Source organism: Mobula birostris, chromosome 1 (genome assembly GCF_030028105.1).
Source record: "Mobula birostris isolate sMobBir1 chromosome 1, sMobBir1.hap1, whole genome shotgun sequence".
Classification (NCBI taxonomy): domain Eukaryota; kingdom Metazoa; phylum Chordata; class Chondrichthyes; order Myliobatiformes; family Myliobatidae; genus Mobula; species Mobula birostris.
The window spans coordinates 141,482,979-141,510,617 of NC_092370.1; the positions used below are offsets into that span (position 1 = coordinate 141,482,979).

Genomic DNA, 27,639 nt, shown 5'->3' on the forward strand with positions numbered 1-27,639 from the left:
ATTTATATGGGAAAAATTAGTGAGCGTTTGCAGACCCAAAAAATAATCTACCAAATCATGCCAAATAATACATAAAACCTAAAATAACAATAACATATAGTAAAAGCAGGAATAATATAATAAATACACAGCCTATATAAAGTAGAAATTCTTTTCTGTAATCGTTGCTGCGCTGTCCACCATACTGAAAATCTCACGCAAGCACCAAGGCAGCAATCTCACGCAAGCGCTCTCGGCAGAAACACGCGCAAGCGCTCTCCAGTAACCCTTAAGCTATGAAGCTGCCAAATCATACCAAATAACACATAAAAATACACAGCCTATATAAAGTAGAAATAGTGTATGTACAGTGTAGTATCACTTACCGGAATCGAGAAGACAGCGAACACCCTGATGATGGTGTGTTAGGCTGAGTCGTCGGAGGTTGGGGTGGTGGGACACTGGGGTGTCAGCTCATCGTCGTCTATTTCCATTAGGGCAGGCAGGTCATCTTCTACGTCTGCCTGCCTCAATGTCGAAGGTCAAGGTTCATTGTCTGCTGTGGCTGATGTGGAAGGCTTGAAAAATGACAGTATGCTTGACTGCGTAGCCTCGCGCATTTTTCTGTCATACAGTTCTTTGTAAACACTCAAACCATCCTGCAAATATGTCCTAAACCTACGTACTCTTTCAAAATTAAAGTCGTACTTTTCTGCAATCATTGTTGTCAATTGCAGCGAAAATCTCACACAGTTGCTTCACATTCAGTTCCTGGACGATTTCACTTTCGGTCCATTCGCTACTGCATTCGGTTTCGATTGTTATCCTTTCCTCTTCCAACTGCATCAGCTCTTTATCTATCAGTTCTTGGTGATGGGATGCCAAAACCTCTTCAACATCATGTTCATCAACTTCCACAAGCCAAACTCACCTAGTCCTTACTTCGTTCACCACGATCGAAACACTTAATGATGTCTTGGTTTCACGCTAAGTGTAACACCCTTACGAGCTCCTTTCGGCTTTTCTGATACCTTAGAACTCATCTTGCTAACGGATGCTCAAAATAAATCAAGATAAAGCACAGATGCTCACAGGCAAGTGTTTAAGGAATGCTGGCTAGAATGCAGTTCCAGGGGAGGAGCCTGGCTGCTCAGGGCGTGCACTTCCTTTTTGACGCGTTTTTTCACACGCTGCCTTTTTTCCTAACAGTGAAAACACCTTCTGTTAGTGAAAACAGGTAACTAATGTAGGTCTTTCATAACAGCGAGGTGTCATAAAGCGAACGTTCAAAGAGTAGGGGACACCTGTATTTTTTTAAAAAGTAAGGTAGTTCCAATGTCCCTTTAGGAATTGGATGGCAGAGGGGAGGAAGCTGTTCCTGAATTGCTGAGTGTGCCTTCAGGCTTCTGTACAGTGTTAACAGAGAGAAAAGGGCATGCCCTGGGTGCTGGAGGTCCTTAATAATGGACGCTGCATTTCTGAGACACCGCTCCTTGAAGATGTATTAGGTATTTTGTAGGCTAGTGCCCAAGGTGGAGCTGACTAAATTTACAGTCCTCTGTAGCTTCTTTCAGTCCTGTGCCATAGCTCCCCACCTTGCCAGACCAGACAGTGATGCAGCCTGTCAGAATGTTCTTCACGGTACATCTGTAGAAGTTTTTGAGTGTGTTTGTTGACATACCAAGTCTCTTCAGACTCCTAATAAAATGTAGCCGCTGCCTTGCCTTCTTTATAACTGCATCGATATGTTGGGACCAGGTTAGATCCTCAGAGATCCTGACACCCAGGAGCTTAAAACTACTGACTCTCTCCACTTCTGATCCCCCTGTGAGGATTGGTATGTGTTCCTTCATCTTACCCTTTCTGACATTGAGTGCCAGGTTGTTGCTGCGGCACTACTCTACTAGTTGGCATATTTCAATCCTGTGCGCCCTCTCGTCACCAAATGAGATTCTACCAACAATGGTTGTATCATCAGCAAATTTATAGATGGTATTTGAGCTATGCCTTGTCACACAGTCATGGGTGTATACAGGGTAGAGCAGTTAGCGAAGCACACACCCCCGAGGTGCACCAGTGTAGATCATCAGTGAGGAGGAAATGTTATCATCAATCCGCACAGATTGTGGTTTTCCGGTTAGGAAGTCGAGGATCCAATTGCAGAGGGAGGTACAGAGGCCTAGGTATACATTGTATACAATGTAATACATTGATAATAAATGTACTTTGAACTTTGATATGTAGGCAGTAGATTTACTGACAGCCTGTTTTACTTATTTCTTCAAGATTAAGATTCAAATAAGACATAAGACATAGGAGCAGAGTTTGCACATGTGGCCAATTGAGTCTGCTCTGCCATTCCATCATGGCTGATTTTTTATCCCTCTCAACCCAGTCTCCTGCCTTCCTACTCCCCATAACCTTTGATGTCCTTACAAATCAAGATCCTATCAACCTCCACTTTAAGTACACCCAATGAGTAGGCCTCCATAGCTGTTTGTGACAATGAATTTCACAGATACACCACCTTCTGGCTAAAGAAATTCCTCCTCATCTTTGTTCTGAAGGGATGTCCTATTCTGAGGCTGTCCCCTCTGGTCTTTGGCTCCCCCTCTATTGGATGCATCCTCTCTATGTCCTCTCTACCTAGGCCATTGTGAATATGTTTATGATTCTTGAAGCTGGAATTTATCTATACAAGTCGGAGAAATTAGCATTTTGAAAGGGACTGTTCCAGTAGTTCCAGCTATCTCAATTTTAGGCTGTCCATTAACTTATGAATGTAGATAGATACACTTGTCTTCTAAGAATGTAAGCCATTTCTCAATTATCTTTTCTGAAAAGATTCAACAAATAGCTAGTGTCTTACAGTGATTATTTTACTTATCATTAATATCTACTTGATTGGTAGCAGCCCCTGCTGTCCAGACCGCTGCTGGTTAAATAGGATCTTCTGGCTCCTGTACTACCTCCTTGATGTTACCAATGAGAAGAGGGCATGTCTGCCTTTAGGCATCATTTACATTTTATTTAGAAGACTTCTGTTGTACCAAAGGATTTAAACATATCTTTACCTCCCCGATTTATGCAGGGATTTCCCTCTTTGTGATTCCCTTGTCCATTTGTACCTCTCCACTAATCTCCCTCTCGGCACTTAGCTCTGTAAGCAGCCTAAGTGCTACAACGGCCCATAAACCACCTCCTTCACCTCTATTCAGGGCCTCTGGCCATTCTTCCAGGCGAGGCAACACTTCACCTGCGAATCTGCTGGAGTCTTCTGTTGTGTCTGGCCTCCTCTACATTGGTGAGACCTGTCGTAAATTAGGCAACTGTTTCTTTGAGCACCTCCATTCCATCCACCACAAGCGGGACTTCCTGGTGGCCAAACATTATAATTTTTTTTTTGTAATTTATTTTTTATTGAATTTCATCATCAAACAAACATTTCCACAAGATGTATTTCAGACACTGTACATATATATCATATAATCATATTTGTCACAAATTTCCACATAATACTTATCTGAGGTATACACTTATAGAAAGGAGAGGAAAGAAAGAACAATCCTGTTCCAACATGTCAGTCCACGGTCTCCTCTTGTGCCAAGTTGAGGCCACCCTAAGGGTGGAGGAACAAATCCTTATATTCCATCTGGGTAGCTTCCAACCCGATGACATGAATATCGATTTCACATACCAGTAAACAAATTCTCCAACCCCCCCCCTCTTCCCCTTTCCCCACTCTGGCCTTTTACCTCTTTTCACCTTCCTATTACTTCACCCTAGGATCCCTCCTTCTCCCTTTCTCCTATTGTCCTCTGTCCTCTCTTATCAGATTTGTTCTTCTTCAGCCCTTGACATCTCCCACTCATCTGGTTCCAGCAAGCCTCTTTCCCTTCACCCCCAGCTTTTTATTCTGGTATCTTTTCCCCCTTCCTTCTCAGACCTGAAGAAGGGTCTCAGCCTGAAATGTTGACTGTCTATTCATTTCCATAAATGCTGCCTGACCTTGCTGAATTCCTCCAGCACTTTGTGTGTGTGTCTGTGTTGCTTTGGATTTCCAGCATCTGCAGACTTTCTCGTGTTTTTGTTGTACTTTGTCATGTGGTTAGTGCTTACTGAACAAAGTTGTAACCAACTCATTGTGCTGTTTCTGCTAAAACTGCACAAAATTTAATTTTCTGTATGTTCACAGTTGTAATCTTGAAGAGACTCATTGATTTCTTTCAAAGTAGTTGATGGGAATTTATTGTGAATATATTGCTTGTCAGGGAATGTTTAAAATTTTAATTTAATTGCTAGTATTTTGCTGCATAATGAAGTCACAGGGATTCATGAATGTGATTATACTTGCTACCAAAGCTGCGTTGATCCTTGGTCTGTGTGTTGTTCAAGAGTAATGAAGATATTTTTTTCCACTAACTTTCAATAATTTATTCAGGAGAAAGCAAATTCAGTTTGCTTGTAAACAAACATTTTCACTATTTCCTTTCTGTCTCCACCCTGTTTTGGAATGTTATTTGCTTTTCCTCCTATTTCTTTTCTCTTCAGATACTACCCTACCTGCAAGGGTTATATGCAATGCCTATAAAAAGTATCCACCCCCCTTGGAATTTTTCATGTTTTATTGTTTTACAATATCGAATCACAGTGGATTTAATTTGGCTTTTTTTGACACTGATCAACAGAAAAAGGCTCTTTCTTGTCAAAGTGAAAACAGATCAATGCAAAGTGATCTAAATTAATTACAAATACAAAACACAAAATAATTGCATAAGTATTCTCCCCCCCTCCCCCTTTAATATGGCACACCAAATCATCACTGGTGCAACCAATTAGTTTTAGAAGTCACATAATTAGTTAAACGGAGATCTGTTTTTGGAGACCTGTGTGTGGTCAAGGTGTTTCAGTTGATGTATCTGGAAGGTCCAAGTGCTAGTGAGTCAGTATTCTGGCAAACACTAAATCATGAAGGCAAAAGAACACTCCAAGCAACTCCGTGAAAAGGTTATTGAAAAGCACAAGTCACAAGATGGATACAAGAAAATTTCCAAGTCACTAAATATCTCTTGGAGTACAGTTAAGTCAATCATCAAGAAATGGAAAGAATATGGCACAGCTGTAAATCTGCCTAGTGCAGGCTGTCCTCAAAAACTGAGTGACCATGCAAGAAGTGAGGGAGGTCACCAAGATACCTATGACAACTCTGGAGGAGTTACAAGCTTCAGTGGCTGAAATGGGAGAGTGGCAAAGAGAAAGCCACTGTTGGGGAAAAAAAACCTCATGAAATCTCGACTAGAGTTTGCCAGAAGGCATGTGGGAGACTCTAAAGTCCACATGCTGTGGGGGTGCTTCACTGCAACACACCCTGGAAGGCTTATGAAGGTAGAGGGTAAAATAAATGCAGCAAAATACAGGGATATCCTGGAGAACCACCTGATGCAGTCTGCAAGAGAACTGTGACTTGGGAGAAGATTTGTTTTCCAGCAAGAAAATGACCCCAAGCATAAAGCCAAAGCTACATAGGAAAGGGATAAAACCACAAACTGAATGCCCTGGAGTGGCCCAGTTAGAGTCCAGACCTCAATCCAGTTGAGAATCTGTGGCTGGACTTGAAGAGGTCTGTTCATTCACGATCCCATGCTAGAGCTTGAGCAGTTTTGTAAAGAAGAATGGAGGAGAAATTGCCATGTCTAGATGTGCAAAGCTGAAAGAGACCTATCCACACAGGCTCAAGGCTGTAATTGCTGCCAAAGGTGCACCTATTAAATACTCACTTGAAGGGGGTGAATACTTATGCAATCAATTATTTTTTTGCTTTATGTTTGTAATGAATTTGGATCACTTTGATGTCAAAGTGAAAGTAGATCTTTACAAAGTCTTTTTCTGTTGATCACTGTCAAAACATCCAAATTAAATCCACTGTAATTCAATGTTGTAAAACAATAAAACATGAACACTTCCAAGGGCGTGAATACTTTTTATAGGCTCTGTAAGCAGCCCTTCTTCCAGGCATATAGCAGCATATTAGGTTAGTTTTACTAATACCCCACTATATGATTTCCTTGATGTATTTGAATTTCCAGCTTAAAATGGTTCAGTTGCATTTCCCTTCATTAACAGCGTATGATTGTAAACATCATTGCACGTATTTAAATACACAGTAAAGCTCCGATAATCTGGCACATCAGTGCCTCAATCCACTTGTAATTTATTTCTTTATATATTACACAACCATATAACAAATTTTTCACTGAGCCCGGGTGAATATTGGAAAGAAAGCAGGGCCCCGGGTGCTTAAAGGGAGTGTGAGAATACGGCCACAGGGTTCTTCAAGGGGTGTGGGAACTGAGTACCAGTAAGATTAAAAGTCTTTGAGGCATGCAACAAATATTACCAGATGAAACAGTTCCTGAATTCTTGGGACTTATGAACAATTGCAAAGTAAATTATCAGCGCTTTATTATAATTTGTTTTCAAGATGATGGAATCGCTAAGCCAACTTGATTTTTTTAAATGTTGAGTGAGGTCTTGAAATGGTTGTGTGCATCTTCATATCACAGTCTGCAGTTTGTCATCGTGCGAAGTGATTATATCAATGCATCGATCATAAAGATGTATTGTCAAGCGAATATATTGTTATTTTTGAATGGAGCTATCTTCTGAGATGAGACATTGGAGAAAAATCTTGTGAATGTGTAATTGCTCGATCATTCTACATTACTGACTTGCTACTAGTGCGACCATTGCTGTAGAGAATGGTAAAAGGCAGCAACTGGTGAATGGCTATTTTTCCTACTGAGGATTTTTTTTAGGGTCAGTACTAAGATCATTTTTCCTTTTCTTTTTATATTTGACTGATAAGGACCTAAGTAAAGGGTTTTTTTTTGGAAATTTGCAGACAAATACAAATTTTGATGATATGATAAAAAAATTCCTGAAGATGTGGTCAAGGAAATGGACAGGTATACAAAATTTAATTTGATTCAGAGTGAAGTTATAAAACATATAAAAGACAACATGTAAAGTCAGTATAAACTACATAGTATTATTTTGAGAGAGTCCCATTGATAGAGCAACTTGCCTGTTTATTTGATGATGATACATTTGTAAGGCAATTAATGAAGTGTGCAAAACATAATGAAGTTGTAGAACACTTTTTATCAACCTATTTTCCTGTGGTTGGGGGAAGTCAAGACTAGGAGAAGTAGATTTGGGGTGGGGGTCAACATTTTCACACAGAAGATGGTTAGCTGCCAGAAGAAGTGGATGAGTCAAAAACGAAGTAATTATTTAAGAAGTACTTGTATATGTACATGGAGGGGCAGAACTTCTGGGGATATGGGCGGAACACAGGAAATTGGGACTGGCTGGCTTGCCACCATGGTCGACATGGACTCAGTGGGCTGAAGAGCCTATATTACTGTTGTATTTCTCTATGACTCCGGCAATGCTTAGACATCAGCTAGAGTAGTTTGAAAAATTCTAGATTTTTTTGTGAAATGTTTTAAGATTTTGGAAAAGGCACGGAAGAGCTTTGGTATACGTAGAGTAAAAGAACAGGGATTTTTTTTTAGGAAGTTAAATGAATGCCTGTTAGATGGAGGAAGTAAAGTTATCCTCTGAATGGAAAAACAAGGTCAGAGGTATAAAATTATTGACTGGGCAAATGAGGTTTTTCTCTGTACAGATGATGACTTGGTTTTGGAAGTCATTAACTGAAAGGTTAATGGATTCCCCAGGAACCAATAAAAGGCATTGGATGAGGCAAAGAAGACTCATTTGCACTTACCTGGAAAAGGCTAAAGTGCCAGCACAGGCCTGAAGAGTGAGTGGCTGCCTCCTGTACACTTACGAATCTGAGACCAATAGGTTGGATAGTCCTTCACTGTAATTGTAAAAGATGGCTTTTTGGAGAAAAGTTGCTTATGTCAGGAATGTGAAACTGCCCATCTGCCATTGTGATCCTAAATATTATTGTATAGTCATGACCTTTTAAACAATAGTGTATTAAAGCAATCTCATTAAAACAAGCCATAATTTGTTTACTTGATAAAATCCAGGCACTTTAAATAAAATTAGACAAAGTTAGAGGCAAAACTTCAGAAGGGAGAAGTCCTCTGTTAAAAATCTTCATATTGATGAGGGTGAAGTAAGTTCAAAGTAACAGGAAGTGTGCTTGATGAAATAATGTTAGATGCACTTAATGACAAAGAGATGAATAACTCAAATGTTAAACCACAAGTGTACATTATAACTGTTAAATCTGTTTCCTCTTCAAAAAATCTAAATGAATAGAATAGGATTTTTCCTATCTTTTTATAAATTAAGCTATCTCTGATTCATGTGTTTTAGCTTGTGATAGATTATATATATATATTTTTTTAAATCTTTATGCAGCTTATACACCTTTGACATGCGCAATCTTGATTCATCCCTGATGGTTCATAAGGATCATGTGTCAGCAGTGCTGGATGTTGATTACTCTCCAACAGGAAAAGAGTTTGTCTCGGCCAGTTTTGATAAATCGATTCGCATTTTCCCTGCAGACAAAGGACATAGTAGGTTCGTGGCTTACAATCTTCATAATTGTGTTACTTAACTAAGTTATGTTAATGAAATGTGTGACTTTGATTTATTGTTAATGCTTGTGTGCTTTGGATTGATTTTCAGTGCTAATACATTTTTCATATTACCTGGTATGAGTATTTGCACTTAAATTTCTGTTTCTTCCTGTCAAGAAGTTTGTAATCCACTGACAGATACTGTAAGGTACAACTAACTGGGTTAGCTTGCTGTGGAGCATCTCCAGAGCAATAGTGTTGAAGGCCGAGCTAAAATCCACAAAGAAGATCCTCAAGCTGTTGCGGGTAGTCCAAATGTTGAAGAATGTAATGAAGATATAAATTAATTGCATTCTGAACTGAGTGATTTACTCCAGAAGCAAATTGTATTTTCTCCAACTTGTAGGAAAAAAATGGGCTGTATTTTCCAGGTATTTTATTATGTAGAACATTTATCGAAGTTTCAAAATGCTAACTTACTGCAGAGCTGCAAAGCGGCCAAACATAGATGTGCAGGCAGAGATGAACAATGTGCTTCAATATGGAAGACCTGAGTCGAAGAACATTACTATAGAATAACTGAAGACCCCAAAGGCAGTTAAAGATACTGAGTGAAAAGTCATGACTGGGTTTATTAACACCAGTATATGAATCAGAATCACCTTATTGCCGGTATGTGAAACATACCAGAACTGATTGGGATTTGATGCCAAGCATTAAACCTAGGACAATACCATAACAGACAACACAATAGTAACCAACAATTTATAAGACAATGGTGTGTACAGCCTTCAGCCATCAACAATTAGCACAACCGTCAATAATCAAATAAATGTGAACATGTGAACAGACTAAATAATTATCAACAAAGAAGAAGAGCAGGAAAGACCATTTAACACAAGTTGTACAGAAACGGGAGATTACACCTGCATGAGTTCTGTAGCTGGTTAGCTACAAGAAAGGTTTGGAGATGCCGTGTAGTCCTAGAGGTGATGGACTTGTAGCACTTCCCTTGTTTAACACAGTAACATTCCCTGGTTAGGTGGAATGGTTTACATTGAATGAAAAGGGCCTCTAAGTCAGTTGAGGAAATGGAAAGAATGACAGACACGTCTCTGCATCATCTGTTATTTCTAAACATGCACAAGCCACCATCACTTGACTTGCCACATAGCACACTATTATCATCTGCTCGCACTTGAACAAGTTTGTCTGGTATGTCCAAGTTAAGCCACGTTTCTACAAAACAAAAGGCAGAAATACGGGTGTAATCCTTGTTAGTCAGATTGAGTGTCACTCACTGGCCCAGACATTAGAAAGGCAGATTGCCGGGAGAGCAATACGGAAGCCTCTGAACCTCCATTGTACCAGAGTGTCCACCCATTTACCTCTATAGCTCCTGGAGACACTAATTTTCTGGCCTGCATCATTGCTGTGAGTCGGAAGAAGCTTTGGTGGTAAATCCTTGATTTTGCAGACAAACACAGGAAGTAAATCAAATGACACTGAATCCTTTACATTCATGAGCATGTCACAAGTAAAAGTTCCCCTTCCTGACATTGAGTGCGAGTTTTTTGTTGCGCATCTGATGTACCTCACTCCTGTACGGCTCCTTGATGCATTTGAGATTCTGCCAACAACAGTGGTGTCTTTGGTGAAGTTAGATGGTGTTTTAGCTGTGCTTAGTCACACAGTCAAGTGTAGAGTAAATCAGTAGGGCTAAGTATGCATCCTTGAGATGTGCCTGTGTTGATCCTTTGCGAGGAAGGGATGTTATTACCAATCTACACAGACTGGTCTCCTGATAAGAAAGTCAGGAATCCAGTTGCAGAGGGATGTTGGATCCTGATGTTTTTCATCTGAAGAACTTTCGAAGTCAAGAATGAGGTATAACTTTCTGCTTCCAGCCATTTTTATTAAGTGCTAAAAGAACAAAGGAATAAAAAAGGGTGAAAATGAAGAGCAAAAGCAAAATTAGTGGAAGGACAAAAAGAAAGACAATAAGCGAGCAGTCCAACATGGTTTGCTGATACCTATAAATTTCATTGGTTGAATTTACCAGTGGAAGATAGCCTTTATTCAAGTAATGTGATACCTGCCAGAAAGATGCAAAGGCATCTGCAACCAATAAAACCCCCCAAAACAATTACATGTGTATAAGTAATTATATAAAAATATGAATAAGCATAAGAAAAATAACAAACACAAGAAAGATGCTGGAAATCCAAAGCGGCACACGCAGAATACTGGAGGAACTCTGCATCTATGGAAATGAATAAACAGTCGGGTTTATTCATATCATGCCCAGTTTGAGCTTTGACTGCCATGGCCCACGCAGTCCTGTTTCGGGTCAAGTGGATCAATTCATTTGTATTCATTTCCAGTTCTCTGGCTGCTGTCTCCATCATCATTTGTCTTTGTCTTCCTCTTGCTTTCTTTCCTTCAATCTTTCCCATAATTACCGTGCATTCTAACTCCTCTTTCCTAATCACATGTCCAATGAAGTTACGTTGCCTTTTCATGATCTCATACATTATTTCTCTTTTTCTGTTTGTTCTGTTCATGACATCCTCGTTAGATATTCATTTCGTCCACGATATTCTTTACATCCTCCCCAAAAACCACATTCTCTGCTGCTTCAGTTCGTTTCCTCATGTTACTAGATATTGTCCAACATTCTGAGCCATATAACATAACTGGATAAACGTAACATTTCAGTACTCTGAGGTGGGTTGTCATGCCTAGTTTAGTATTGGTCAGTATACTCTTCATTCTCGTAAATGTGCCTTTTGCCATCCCTATTCTTCTTTTGATGTCCATGTCGCACCTGCCATCTGATGTCACCCAGCTTCCGAAGTAGCAAAAGTTCTGTACTTGTTTTATGTCTTCCCTGTTTATTCTCACCCTGCAGATAGGATCTCCTTCTTTTTGGATATCACCATACATTGTCTTTTTGTAATTGATAGATCTATTTTTGCACTTTCTTCAACAATTATATCAATTAAGTTTTGTAGTTCTTCCTCCATACTTGCAATTAACAGTGTCACCTGCATATCTGAAATTATTGATGTTTTCACCACCAAATTTGATCCCCAAGATGTCTCTTATTTTTTGTAATATGGTCTCACTGTACACATTAAATAAATCGGGAGAAAACACACCCTTATCTAACGCCTCTCCTGATTTTCATTAAGTGACTCACTTCTCCATCTATTCTTACAGCGGCAGTTTGTTCCCGTACAGATTTCTAATTAGGCGGAGGTCTTTCAAATCTAGATCTAGAGTTTTCTGTAATATTTCAAATAACTTACTGTGCTTTACTTTATCAAATGCTTTTGTGTAGTCGATAAAACAAACAAATAAATCTTTTTGCACTTGAATAGCTCGTTCTGATAGTATCCTTAACATCAATATTGCGTTTCTTGTACCTTTGTCTTTCACAAAACCACATTGTTCTTTACCTACTTCAGCTTGTATCTTACTTTTAGCTCTTGTCATCAAAATTCTTAGAGGTATCTTGGTGATATGACTCATTAAACTTATGGTCCTATGTAATTCACATTCTGTTGCTCCAGGTTTCTGAGGAAGAGTGATAAATACTGATTTTTTCATCTCTTCTGGTATTATTCCAGTTTCATAAATGTCATTGATTAAATCAGTAAGTAAGTTTATTCAATTCCATAATATTCAAGGGTGATAATTTGTTCTATTACTAATTCATCAGGACCTGCGGCCTTTCCTTCCTTCATCTTATTTATTGCATTACGAACTTCAGATTTTAAAAGCTTCAATGTTTTTCTTAATTTCTGGTTTTTCGCCTTGATCGTCTTCAAACAATTCTGGAATAAACTCAGTCCATCTGTTCATGATCTCATCTTTTTCCATTATAATGGTACCGTCCTTTGCTTTCAAACATCCAACTGAAGAACTTTTTACCAATGGTATTCTTGATTTGTTGATGTAACCTTTTTGGATCAGTAATAGGGATTCTTTCTATTTGCTCACGTTCCTGGTTTAACCATTCTTCTTTAACTTCTTGACATAAGCTTTAAACTTTTTTATGTAAGGACTTATATTCTATAGGATTTGCTTTCTTCCATTAGATTTTTGATTTCATCTGTCATCCATTTATTCTTCATGCTTTTTTCTTTTTAGGAATCACTGACTTTGCTGATTTTACCAAGGCATCCTTTAGAGAGTTAAATTTCATTTCTACATGATTGCTATCATCTTCAACAGATTCTATTTCGAGACTTTGAAATGTGTTCCTTACTTCAGTTGTAAATTTTTGTAAACTTTTCTTCTTTAATTAATTGCAAGTAGTCAAGAGATTGCTTTTTAGTTTTTTAAGTTTACTTTTACATGACATACTACTAGGTATGATACCAGAACAAAAAGGTTGGGGGGGGGGCGCGGGGTAAGGGAACAAGATGGCTAGAAGGTGATAAGTGAAGCCAAAACTAAAGGGCTGGAGAGGAAGGAATCTGATATGGATAGGAGAGAGGGAAGGAGGAAGGGACCCAGGAGGAGGTAATAGGCAGGCAAGAAGAGGTAAGAGTCCATAGTGGGGAATAGATGAAGAGGGGAGGGAGAGGGAATTTTTTTTACCGGAAGGAGAAATCAATATTTTTGCCATCAGGTTGGAGGCTACCCAGACACAATATAAGGTTTTGCTCCTCCACTCTAAGGGTGGCCTCTTCTTGGGCACAAGAGGAGGCTGTGGATGAACATGTCAGAATGGGAATCAGAATTACAATGTTTTGCCACCAGGAAGTTCCACTTTTGGTGGATGGAGTAGAGGTGCTTGATGAAGCTGTCCTTCAATTTATGACGGGTCTCACCTTACCAATGTAGAGGAGGCTGCATTGAGAGCACCGGATACACTGGCTACATCACTGCCTGGTATGGGAACTGTACTTCTCTCAATCGCAGGACTCTACAGAGGGTGGTGGAGATGCGCATCTGTCTATTCAGGCCATTTACAAAGACAGATTTGTGAAAAGGGCCTGAAGGATCATTGGGGACCTGAGTCACTCCAACCACAATCTGTTCCAGCTGCTACCATCCATGAAACGGTACTGCAGCATAAAAGCCAGGACCAACAGGCTCCAGGACAGCTTCTTCCACCAGACCATCAAACTACTTAATTCATGCTGATACAACTGTATTTCTATGTTATATTGACTGTCCTGTTGTACATGCTATTTATTACAATTTACTATAAATTGCACATTTAAACGGAGACGTCACTTAGATTTTTACTCCTCATGTATATGAAGGATGTAAGTAATAAAGTCAATTCAATTCAATAGAGGACCCAGAAGATTCACAGGTGAAGTGTTGCCTCACCTGGAAGGACTGTTTGGGGCTCTGAATAGAGATGAGGGAGGAGGTGAATTTGGCTGCTTGCAGGAATTAGTGCCTGGAGAGAGATTAGTTGGGGAGGGGGGAATGAATGAACAAAGGAGTCACAGAAGGAGAAATTCCTGTGGAAAGTGGAGAGAGGAAGGGCGATAAAAATGTTTGATGGTAGGATCACTTTGGAGATAGCAGAAGCTGTGGAGAATGATGTGTTGGATGCAGAGGCTCATGGGGTGGTACGCAAGGACAGGAGGAACTCTATTGTTGTTAAGGTGGCGGGAAAATAACATTTATACAGTCCCAATCCAACGGGGAGATACAGAGACTCAGGTTTGGAAGCTTTTTGATTAGTACTGAGGGAATAATGGTATTGAACACCAAGCTGTAATTAATAAACAGTATGCTTTCCTATTGTCTATTGATGTACAATATAAGTATTATAACAATTAACATGAGATCCTTTGGGTTGCTGACTTGTAATCCAAAGATGAAGACTAATTGACACGGAGACAAGTTCATAATCCACATGCAGTCCATTGACATATTCTAGGCAGACTAGAATTTCAGCTGTTATGCTGGAGTGTCCGGTTTGCTGGTCCTTTGCCAGCTGTCCTAAGCTTGGTAATGGAGTTGCAAACTATTTAAATTGGGATCCCTGACCTTGAAATTGAAGGGTAGGTGTAGAGGTAGGGAAGTTGTCTTGTTACTTATTTCAAATTTTTAATGATATGGTGTTTAATCTGTTAATTGATTTTAACAAATTAAACTGAAATAGGTAGATTTTTGGCGGCGTTTGTGTGGAAATTAACTCGAGGATAGAATTTTTTATGTTTATTAAATAGAAATCTTAAGGATGATGGATACTCTATTTTGGTGAGTTTATATTAAAGAACATAAGTTAGATTATTATCAGACTTCAGTCTTTTTCACAACCGTATTGTAATTTTGACTCAGCTGGTGGCGTAGTGGCATCAGTGCCAGACTTCAGGATGAAAGGTCCCGAGTTCGAATCCAGCCAGCTCCCCTGCACGCTTTCCATCCGTGCTGGGTAACGAGCTGGTGATCTCTTTGGAAACTCACCCGGCAGAAGGCAATGGCAAACCACTGCTGTAACTTGCCTCGTACGCGGTTCCCCACTACGTCAGAGAGGCGTGGAGGGAAATCGTCCACTAACCGGAGAAACTCCGGATGTGACGTACTTTTCCTTAATTTCTTAGAGGAATGACCAATAGTATTCAGATATCTTTCATTCCTCAATCTTCTTATGTAGAATAATGATAGTCTTTCTTTTTTTTGTAGTCAGAAATTTAACAGTGCTAATACTAAAAAAACTGAATCAAAAATAATTACGTGCTTACAGCATTGATCAATGAAATCAGTTATTGATTCTAACACTGCATTTAAAAGCTTTTGACCATGATTTAGCAAAAAGGTACAATTCACTGAGTATAATGAATGTACCTTTCAATATTCAGCGTAACCAGGAGCAGTGCATTGCAAGTTTGAACAGAAATATTTCACCAAACTCACCATTTAAGCAATTTATTATTGCAGTGGTTGATTTTTATTTCCATTAGAATCAGAATTAAGATTAATATCACCAGCATATGTTGTGAAATTTGTTGTTTTATAGCAGCAGTACAATGCAATATATAATAAAAAAAAAAGTTATAAATTACAGGTTCTTTAAGATTGTGATAGCTTGGTGGGGGGTTGCTCCCGATGGTGAGCATCGCAAATAGACTCTGATAGCCAATTCTAGTTCCTAGCCTTCACGTGTGGCTTAGTTACTAAGCCCCGTGGAACCATTTCTACTGATAGATGAAGGGGCAAAGACAGGCTACTGGCACCTTAAAACCAGTTGCTTTGGGCAAATGAGCTCGTCAGCCATGGTTGGCAACTCCTCTAGGAGAATGAAAACTCTGATTTCAAACCTCCACTGCTTTGCTGCTATACTGACTCATGGAGAAGGCTTTGGGAGTAAATTCTGGGGAAAGTTCTGGAGCTGGGGTCCCCAAGGCAGTTGTACATTGAGTTCAAAGCTGACTGGCAGCTCCTGTTATGTCACTTGTGCTGAACTATATCGGTCTTTGCTGTTCCTGTGGATTCATCATCTGCCTGGAGAGGGGGAGTTTGCTGCACGGGCAACAGCTTGCTCTCCGTATTCTATTAACCTGGCTCATGTAACACATAGAAAGAGCACAGCATCCATGCTCAACCTTGACCATCATAGAGTCTCATAAATTACAATTCTCAGTATATTTAACAAAATTTAATCAAATAAGTAGTGCCAAAAGAAAGCAAAATGATTGAAACTGAGCTCATTATGATCAGGTGTAATATCTTCCACACTACACCTTTCTAGTAAACGTCAATGGAATATAACAATGAAAGGCTGTAACTAGATTGTACAGTTCTAATTAGCTTTATTCATTTAAAATGAAATGTGATACTTACCATAAATTCAATAATTAAAAACAGACATCCTAATAAAGTATTTAATTTTGATTTTGAACAAGCAGGACTTCAGGAAAGTAGATCAAGAAAAAACAGTCTGTACGCTCAAAATATAGGATGGCAAGATACTATTAAAATATTTTTGATCATTTCTGTGTAGATTAGATAATCACAAACAAGAGAAAATCTGCAGAAAAGTTATTTGTTTCTTTGTTTGTAATTTGATTACTACTCTGCAAAGTCTCTTTTCCAATTCTGCTGAAGGGTTTCAGCCGGAAATGTCAACTGTACTTTTTTTTCTATAGATGCTGCCTCACCTGCTGAGTTCCTCCAGCATTTTGTGTAGATCAGATAATGACGCTTTTCCTATTTTAGCTCTGATTAGAACTCATCTTATTTCAATACAGGATATGTATGTAATGGCAATAGGGAAAAAAAAAATGTCCCTTTTCCCTTTTCAATCAGCACATCAGAAGTGTGTGCATGTTTTTTGTATACATCATTTACTCTTGAATACTTACAGTAATGTAAATATCTTGTATTACTTATTAACCAGGGTTAGTCAAATTGATTTAATTTCTCTGCAAAAGTGATTGGTGCTGCAGCAAATTGTGTAGAAAGTGATAATGAATAAATACTTACAGGAATGATATTAGTGTATGTGGATTGAAATGAATTTCTATTTATTTGTTAATTGTAACACTACTTCGTTCATTTTCATGTGTTTCTATTTTTCCATTTATGGCTTCTGTATCAATTAATGTTGTAAAGTTTCTTTGTTATTAATGTAATTGTTTTATTTTCTAGGGAGGTGTACCATACAAAACGAATGCAACATGTGATGTGTGTAAAGTGGTCTGCTGACAATAAATACATACTTTGTGGTTCTGATGAAATGAATATCCGTTTGTGGAAAGCTAATGCTTCTGAAAAGCTTGGTGTGGTAAGCGATTCTATTCCTATAAAGATTTCTCTTTCTGCTATGAACATGTTTGGCTGGGGTATAGAAGGATAGTAAGTGATTGATTGATTGGCTATTAATCCGGGGCTCTGTATTTGAATTCCACCAAGGCAGTTTGATACCTTAAATTGCATAAAATACATAAAAAGCTGAGTTTAGTAATGGCAATGGTGAAATTATCCAGTTGTGATTAAAAACTTGCTTAGTTTACTAATTTCTTTCTGAGAGATACAATTGACATCCTTACCCAGTTTTGCCAGATTCACCTATATGGCTGACATTTTACTGCTTCTGATTGGTGAAGCAAACCACTTTTTCTTTCTTTCTTTTTAAACCTTTTTATTCATTTTCCAAAATTATAAACAGAATAACAATATTGATACAGAGAGATTGGAATAATCTTATTGTTGATAAACATGTACAAAAAAGATTTCAAATAAAACAGGTGTAATAGACTTCCAAACTCTTAATATAGTTAATCATAGAGAAAAAAGAAATAAAAAGAAAAAAAAATACAAAGAAAAACCAAAAAAAAACTAAATACTCAACCCAAAAAAAAAGCAAACGGAACAAAACAAGGCTGGACCAATATCTTAAATCGAATACGTTCAATAATGTCATCAACTCTGCTCCCCTGTTCATATAGGAAGGACTCGGAAAGGTCAAAATTACATTATATGAAAATGTTGAATAAAACCACTTCTTATTTGAGAATCACAAATTTTACTTGTGTGTTTACTAGATTTTGTCAGCTATTTAGTAACAACAGAGAATTGTCAATTTGGAAAAACTAAGTAAACTAATCTTCTCTGTGACAGCAGGCCCATCACCTGCTAGAATCTAGCAAGGATTTTGCTGTAGGTGAAATGAAATTGTGTATTTATTTCATTGTTATGATAATTTCACAGATGATCATTTGACCTGTTTTCATCCTCACTTCCATCAGTCCTTCTCGCTTCACATGCTTCCTATATTTCAGTATCCAGTTCTTTTTTTTAACATAAATCAAAAATTATTTTCTGCATTCTGTTAACTACTTTGTTTGCTAGATTTCTTGAAGTTAGTGCTAGCTTGTTCTATTCTTAACTTACACAGTTTGCCTTAAACAGTATCTTAGTGATATCACAGGTGTCTTAGTGATTGCAGCTGGATACAGTAACAAGACACCAGCAGAGCGCCACACAGCTGGTTACAAAGTCAGAATTGGATTCGTTATTCATGTCATATATGACATGAAATTTGATGGTTTGCAACAGCAGGACAGTTTCATAATGTTAGATGGCTTGCACTTGCAATTATTGAGGTTGCTGCTGCAAAGACACACAGGTTAAATGAAACCGAATCAATCTGCTCTGAGACAGCAGGAGTTCATTCAAAACCATTTAAAAAATGGAATGAATGAACTTGCATGTACATATGTACATAGTGCCTTTCATGATTAAATTTTGTTTCAAAGCACTCTGTAGCCCAAAGAGTATGTTTGAAGTACAACATATGTAAAACGCTGGAACAACTCAGTAGGACAGGCAGCATCTATTGAAAAGAGTAAACAGTTGACGTCTCCGGCCAAGACTCTTAATCAGGGCTACTTTAGATTTCCAGCATCTGCAGATTTTCTCATGTATGTATGAAGTAGTTGGATTTATAAGATAGATTATGGGAACAAGAATTATGGTAGCCACTGCAGACTTTGACTTCAGTCTATCCAATACTTAGCTTGAAGAAAAAATTTACTAATTCAATGATAGGACTTGAATACTCTTTTTTCAGATGGCCACTGCTATTGTCTTCTATTTAAATCTGATACCATCTCTTGTGTCTTTCTATCATTTAGTTTAATGGAGATCAAACCTTTACAAAGTAACACCCAATTTTGTCTCACAGTGTAAAAGTTCAGCATAATTTTCGTGGTTTTCAGTTCTTTTTCTTGAAATGAGCCCTAATGCTTTGATGACAAATCTTGTATACTTGTGAATATTAGGGTTATTATATCCTGCCAATCCCTTCTTCCTATATAGGATCCTCTATATCATCATCACTGAAATACAGGTTTTCCCCGCCTTCCGAAGGTTGAGCGTTCCTATGAAATGGTTCGTAAGCCGAAATGTTGTAAAGCGAAGAAGCAATTACCATGTATTTATATGGGAAAATTTTGTGAGCGTTTGCAGACCCAAAAATAACCTACCAAATCATGCCAAATAACACATAAAACCTAAAATAACAGTAACATATAGTAAAAGCAGGAATGATATGATAAATACACAGCCTATATAAAGTAGAAATATTTTTCCACAATCATTACTGAACTGTTCTCTGTAGCGAAAATCTCACGCAAGCGCTGTTGGCAGAAACACGGCGCAAGCGCCCTCCAGTAACCTTTAAGCTATGAAGCTGCCAAATCATACCAAATAACACGTAAAAATACACAGCCTATGTAAAGTAGAAATAATGTATGTACAGTGTAGTATCACTTACCGGAATCGGGACAGCGCCGAGAACACTGATGATGGTGTGTTAGGTTGAGTCGGAGTTTGGGTGGTGCAGTGGCCCGCACTCTCCAGGCCACCGAGCGATACATTGCTGCGAAGCATGCAGGGGTCCAGTGGTAGCCAGGAGGCACACAACACATCTTTAAAAAAGCTGAAACAAATATGATAATTAATTAGGTGCTGCCTGGCACATAATTGTCGGCCCAGATCAGGGCCAGTTTCCGATTGCGCCATCTCTGATCTGGGCTGACAATTACGTGTCGGTGGCACCTAATTAATTAGCATATATTTCGGCTTTTTTCTTAAAGATGTGTTGTGTGCCTCCCGGCTACCTTTGCATTCTCTGTGAATTGGTATCTGTCCGTGGCCTGGGGGTTGGGGTGGTGGGACACTGGGCTGTCACCTGGTCATCGTCTGTTTCCATTAGAGCAGGCAGCTCATCTTCTTCTATCTCTGCCCGCTCGATGTCGAAGGTCGAGGTTCGTCATCTGCTGTGGCTTATGTGGAAGCTTGCTTGACTGCTGAGCCTCGTGCATTTTTCTATCACATAGTTCCTTGTAAGGACTCAAACCATCCTGCAAATATCCCTTAAACTGACGTACCCTTTCAAAATTAAAGTCGTACTTTATCATTACTCATTCGGTTTCGATTGTTATCCTTTTTACTTCCAATTGCATCAGCTCTTCATCTGTCAGTTCTTGGTCATGAGATGCCAAAACCTCTTCAACATTATGTTCATCAGCTTCCACAAGCCAAACTCACGTTGTCCTTACTGCATTCACCACGATCGAAACGCTTAATTATGTCTAGCTTTATGCTAAGTGTAACACCCTTACGAGCTCTTTTAGGCAATACCGTTCCTAATCCAGGGGAGAGCGGCTGCTCAGGGCACGCACTGCCTTTTATCACGCGCTGCTTTTTTTTTCGTAACAGTGAAAACACCTGAAGGGGAAAACAGTGTACTAATGTAGGTCTTTCGTAACAGTGAGGTTTCATAAAGCGAACGTTCAAAAAGCGGGGGGGCACCTGTAATCTAATATTAAACTGTTCATCAGCCAGAAACATTTTTCAGGTTTCTTATCTATTGTTATTAAATTGTAACAGTGCCTCAGCCAACTATTCCTAATTTTTTATATATATGGATTCACAGTGTTTTATCTTCCCTCTTTAGGTACTTTAAGATCTTTTAATTGTTTCTTTCAATGCCTTTGTCTTTGATCTTGTTAAATACTGAACAAAATAATTCAGTTAGATCATGCTGGATTCTGTACACTGCCCTCACTTGAGCTCATGCAGTAGACCAAATGAGCCAACCTTCTAAGCCCAGTAATTCTCAAGAGGCAGTAGGTTTCAGATGACAGTTTGCAAAGCCCTTCCAGAATGCCCCAAGAGACTTGTGCAGGAGGCCCAGCTGGAGGCAGTCTCACCTTCTGTTAGAGCTTTGAAACAACTCTTAAATAATCATAAAGAGTAAAAAGGCAATTCCATATGAAGTTAGAGACACAATTTCGAACTTCAGGACACCTATGACAACAGATCTACAGTGGATGCAAGCCTTAGTGCAGACTACTCAGTCTTGGACTACCTGGACTACAGCAATACTTACATTAGGCTGCTGTTTATTGACTATAGATCAGTATTCAGCATTCAACACCATCATCCCCTCAGTTCTAATCAACAAGAGTCAAACCCTGCATTCACCATGGCAATCCCCTCCTCCCAGCCCCTCACCCCCCCAATGATTTCCTCATCGGGAGACCACAGTCAGTATGGATTGGTAATAACACATCTCCTCACAAACTTAATGGATACTTTGCTTCAGTATTCAGTACAGAAAAGGATCTTTGCGATTGTAGGGATGACTTGCAGCAGACTGAAAAGCTTGAGCATGTAGATACTAAGGAAGAGGATGTGCTGGAGCTTTTGGAAAGCATCAAGTTGGATAAGTCACCGGGACCAGATGGTATGTACCACAGGCTACTGTGGGAAGCAAAGGGGAAGACTGCTGAGCCTCTGGCGATGATCTTTGCATCATCAATGAGGTCGGGAGAGGTTCCAGAGGAACAGAGTGTTGCGGATATTGTTCCCTTATTCAAGAAAGGGAGTAGAGATAGCCCAGAAAATTATAGACCAGTAAGTCTTATTTCAGTGGTTGGTAAGTTGATGGAGAAGATCCTGAGAGGCAGGATTTATGAACATTTGGAGAGGCATAATATCATTAGGAATAGTCAGCATGGCTTTGTCAAAGGCAAGTCATGCCTTACAAGCCTGATTGAATTTTTTGAGGATGTGACTAAACACGTTGATGAAGGTAGAGCAGTAGATGTAGCGTACATGGATTTCAGCAAGGCATTTGATAAGGTACCCCATGCAAGGCTTATTGAGAAAGTAAGGAGGCATGGGATCCAAGGGGACGTTGCTTTGTGGATCCAGAACTGACTTGCCCACAGAAGGCAAAGGGTGGTTGTAGATGGGTCATATTCGGTGACCAATGGTGTGCCTCAGGGATCTGTTCTGGGACCCCTACTCTTTGTGATTTTTATAAATGACCTGGATGGAAGTGGAGGGATGGGTTAGTAAATTTGCTGATGACACAAAGGTTGGGGGTGTTGTGGATAGTGTGGAGGGCTGTCAGAGGTTACAGCGGGACATCGATAGGATGCAAAACTGGGCTGAGAAGTGGCAGATGGATTTCAACCCAGATAAATGTGAGGTGGTTCATTTTGGTAAATCAAATATGATGGCAGAATATAGCATTAATGGTAAGATTCTTGGCAGTGTGGCAGATCAGAGGGAACTTGGGGTCTGAGTCCACAGGACATTCAAAGCTGCTACGCAGGTTGATTCCGTGGTTAAGAAGGCATAATGGTGTTATTTACACCATTTCGGCGTACGAACTGTTTCATAGGAGCGCTGTACATTCGGATAGTGGGGGAAACCTTTAATTTGTCCAAAAAACTCACTGCAGAAAGTTGGAGTCCCCAAGTGATATGTTAACAACATTACAACATTTTTATAAGTTGTTTACCAAGGCCAACAGCCTTGATGGCCCAGAAAAAAACGATTGGATATGAACCACATACAGGGGCATTTGTAACCATAGAATTTATATAAAATATTCTCTTCATCTTGAAATCACTTTATTTGCTTCAAGGTTTTACTCTTGACAACATTAAAATACTTTAATTATTTACTTGTTTCCCATCTTATACTTATTACCTCTGTAAAGTGCTGTGCAACTTAAGGTTGCTTAAATTTTTTTTTGACATCTGAGGTTCTGCATTTGCAGTGTTTTTATCAAATTTGCTTTTAGATACCCAACGAGATGCAGTTTCTCTGAATGTGATGACTAAAACCTTAAAATCACAACTGGGACTTTTGAAACACATTAAGTTAAATAACAGAGGAAAGTATATGAGTATGATATCCCTTTCCATATTTTTAGCCTGAATCTGCTGATTACCTAATGAAAATTCTTGTTTGGTTGCCCATATTTTAAAGCTATTCATAAATTACTTAACTGATAGTTTTTTTTGTCGAGAGAAGCATTGCAGTTGAACTAGATCAGCAATTTGCACTTATTAAATAAATTGAACCAAAGAAAATCATTGTTTTTAATTATAATAAAAGCCTTTACAGTTTGGATTGCCTTAACAATTTTCGGTGAAACGAATGAGACAGGGATTTATTAACATAGAAGCAGCTATTTAGGTAGGCTTAGGAAAATGAGCTTGAGTGGATGGAGCTTGATACATTTATTTAACTGGTAATGGAAGTTGGCACTCATTGATTGAGGTGTAAAAGTGAAGACCACAATTTAATTAGGGTAAAATGATTTGCCTTTATGCTTGGCATTTTTAAATTACCTTGATTGCATTGAACTAATACTTTGTTATCCTTGTGCAGTTGGTCGTATTTAAGGACTGAGCTGCTAAAAACATTTGAAGGATGTACTTGAAAGTGAGGACATACGCTACCTAAACACAACATTAATTTCATGAATTAATTATAGGATTGTATTTGTAATTTGAAAATATTTTAACTCAGAAGGAACTGCTTCGTCCTGGTTTTTCACTAGCACTGCTTCATATCTTCTGAACTAATCTTCATTTGGGATCCCTACAGTATGGACTTCTCTTGCAAGCATAAACCCAGAGAAGTACTAATGAAATGTAACACTATAATAATATAGGAGAATATGAAAACTAATTGAGGTGAGATGAGGCCTCCGTAGGTCAGAGTTGGCCATGGATGTTGTGTTCTAGCTGTCTAAATGTGCAAGCCTGGGCAGTACAATATGGAGAGCAAGCTGTTGCCCATGGTGCAAGCTCCACTTCTCCATGCATCTGATGAATCCAAAGGAACGGCAGGGACTGATACAATTTGGTACCAGCGTCGCAGGAGTTGCCAGTCAACATTGAACTCAGTGTAGGAGTGCTTGGGGACTCCAGCTCCAGAATTTTCCCTCTTAAGTTTATTCCTGAAGTCTTCTCCATGAGTGGGTATAACCACAAGGCAGTGGATGTTTGAGATCAGAGTTTTCCTCCTTCTGGATGAGCTGCCAGCCACAGCTGACGAGCCTCATTTGCCCAAAGCGACTTCTTTTAAGGTGCTAGTAACCCACCTTTGCCCCTTCTGTCAGTAGAGACAGTTCTACTGGGCTTAGTAGCTAAGCCACACATGAAGGCCAGGAGCTGGAGGGTTGGTTGTCAGAGGCTATTTGAGGTGCATGCCATTGGGAAAATTTACTAGGTAATGAGAGCTTGTTACCATTACCATCCCCAGCTATAACAACCTTAAGGAACCAATTAGTGCAATGCAAAATCCAACTGCAGTTAGGGCAGAAGTTTTGCTTACCAAGACTTCATTAGCTTTATTCATCTGAGAATTTACATGGTCATCTAATTCTTCCTTTGTCTTCCTTGAAAGCATTTGAAACTTCTGTACTACACGTTTCTTTTTGGTCTTTTCAATTCTGCACCTTAGCCCAGATCTTAGCCTTTTATTAAAGTTATTGACAGAGCCTTCAGTTAATGAATTGCTTGCTACAATTTCAACTGGTTGTAAATACTGTGAATTGGAGTTCATTGAGACACATCAGGACCAGTATATCTTGGCCCAATTAAGCGGCTATCCCAATAGGCTGAAGTTTCATGGAAATAGTTAAAAGGTATAAATAAGACAAACTGCTGTTTAACTGAGTGACAATTTATTTATTTAAATAAAATAACAATTTAGAACACTACCAATATCTCCACAGTACTACAAAATTGTGTGTTAGTTCCTGATGGTTATCGACAGAGGAATTCATGTGCCAATGATTGGCTGTAAACATACAAAACCAGTGCATGCATTTAGTACAGATAATGGACTGCCTTGATCCAGTGTTTTAGACAATGGCATCCTCCAAATAATTTTAATTTTAACATTCACAATGATTAATTTCTTTTTCACTCCCAGCTGTTTCTGGCATCTCCAAGCCTGAATGTATATTGGCGAGACCTGACGCAGACTGGGAGACCGCTTTGCTGAACACCTACGCTCTCTCCGCCAGAGAAAGCAGGATCTCCCAGTGGCCACACATTTTAATTCCACATCCCATTCCCATTCTGACATGTCTATCCATGGCCTCCTCTACTGTAAAGATGAAGCCACACTCAGGTTGGAGGAATAACACCTTGTATTCCGTCTGGGTAGCCTCCAACCTGATGGCATGAACATCGACTTCTCTAACTTCCGCTAATGCCCCACCTCCCCCTCGTACCCCATCTGTTACTTATTTTTATACACACATTCTTTCTCTCACTCTCCTTTTTCTCCCTCTGTCCCTCTGAATATACCCCTTGCCCATCCTCTGGGCCCCCTTGTCTTTCTTCCCGGACCTCCTGTCCCATGATCCTCTGGTATCCCTTTGCCTATCACCTGTCCAGCTCTTGGCTCCATCCCTCCCCCTCCTGTCTTCTCCTATCATTTTGGATCTCCCCCTCCCCCTCCCACTTTCAAATCCCTTACTCAATCGTCCTTCAGTTAGTCCTGACAAAGGGTCTCGGCCTGAAACGTCGACTGCACCTCTTCCTAGAGATGCTGCCTGGCCTGCTGCGTTCACCAGCAACTTTTATGTGTGTTGCCTGAATGCTAGAAACCGCAGTGAGCAAAACAATTCTGAATTCTCGTACTGTTTATTGCTCACCAACTGTCAGTCACAAAAATCATGGCTTTTTAAACACAAATGCAAAAGACTGGCGCTAGTTGAAAATTGGTCATGTTAAGCACAGTTTAACAGCCACACGTGCATGCAACTGATGCTAGTTCAAAAACTGTTTAGCACCAGTCTTCTGCCCCAATTAAGCAGCATAGTGTCCCAAATAAATGGCTGCCTTAATTAACTGATGGACCAATTAACCAGAATCCACTGCACATCTGTTTATCACTACCACTTAAAATTTTTATCAGTACTTAAAATTTCCCACACATGATAGAAAACCCAAAGAATTTCTTTTAAATTATTTTCTTTCATTAAAACATGAAAAATTAAGTTGTTTTCCTTTGTTTAACTAAGGCAGGTTTTTAAAATGGATTACTTACTTTGTTTTATCTATAAAGTGCAGTCTCTTTGAAGTACTGGCCCTGGCACTACACTTCACCCTTTTGCAAAGTTGTTCATTGGAAAGACCTGGAGATAATGCTAACTCTATTTGACAATGGCCTTTTATAATTACATAAAGTTAATATTTGACTTTAGTTAAACATTCCTACAATTAGAAGAGTGGTTAATTAAGTTTATTTTTGTAGTTTAGTTTTGAATGCAAATTTTCTGTTGAGGTTTGCTTTTACTTTTATTCCCCTCACATGAAAAGAACGAATAATTAAATGCACGATTTTGATGAAAATGTGTACTTTCAACTTGCCTAAGTAATTAATATTTTAATGAATATTAGTAGTTATATTGCAAGGAAGAATAATGTTGAAAAATATTAGCTGCTCAGAATACTAAAAAATTGTAAATACTTTAAAAGAAATCTGAGAATCTGTTTCTAAACTTTGTTTGAATAAATCTTTTGTTTACTTTAGCTTATGCCAAGAGAGAAAGCTGCTTTGAAATACAACCAAAAGCTTAAAGAAAAATTCCAGCATCATCCTCAGATCAAACGGATAGCTCGGCACCGGCATTTGCCTAAAATGATCTATAACCAGGCTAAGGAACTCCGCATTATGAAGGAAGCAAAGCGTAAAAAGTATGTTTCAAAGTATATCCTATGGAACTACATCTTCCTCATCACATTGTTTCCTTTTATAACATCATGGTTTGATATATAAAGCTGCTTCTCAATTATTAGACTGATTGGTTACGGATTTGTTTTTCAGTCAAGTCATAGTCTTTTTTTTCTGAAGCACTTGGCTGCAAAAGGGTAGAAGGTTAGGTTAAGCTTATAATCACAATTCTGTTCCAATGCTTGAAAGGAAGTGATGAGGCAAACCACGTCTTGTGACTAATAAGCACAAGAGATTCTGCAGATACTGGAAATCCAAAGCAGCTACACACACAATGCTGGAGGAACTCAGCAAGTCAGGCATCACCTATGGAAATGAATGAACAGTGGAAATTTTTGGGATGAGGCCCTTCTTCAGAATTGGAAAGGAAAGGGGAAAGATGCCAGAATAAAAAAGTTGGGATGAGGTGTAGCAGGACCAGCCAGGTGGGTGGGAAAGGTGACTGGAGAAAAACAAATGGATCAAAGAGGAGAGTGGACCCTGGAAGGAGGTACAGCAGAGGGAGGTGATAGGCAGGTGAGGAGAAGAGGCTAGAGTTGTGGAATAGAAGAAGAGG

General features: G+C 39.0%; 1 protein-coding gene across 1 annotated transcript in view; it reads left to right on the top strand.

Moving 5' to 3' along the window:
- Positions 1-27,639, top strand: part of dcaf13 (ddb1 and cul4 associated factor 13) — a 71,911-nt gene that overhangs the window by 42,334 nt on the left and 1,938 nt on the right. Inside the window, exons 8-10 of the mRNA XM_072262688.1 lie at positions 8,380-8,544; positions 17,169-17,304; positions 26,883-27,046. Coding sequence (XP_072118789.1) covers positions 8,380-8,544; positions 17,169-17,304; positions 26,883-27,046 — 465 coding nt within the window. The remainder of the gene's footprint in view (positions 1-8,379; positions 8,545-17,168; positions 17,305-26,882; positions 27,047-27,639) is intronic.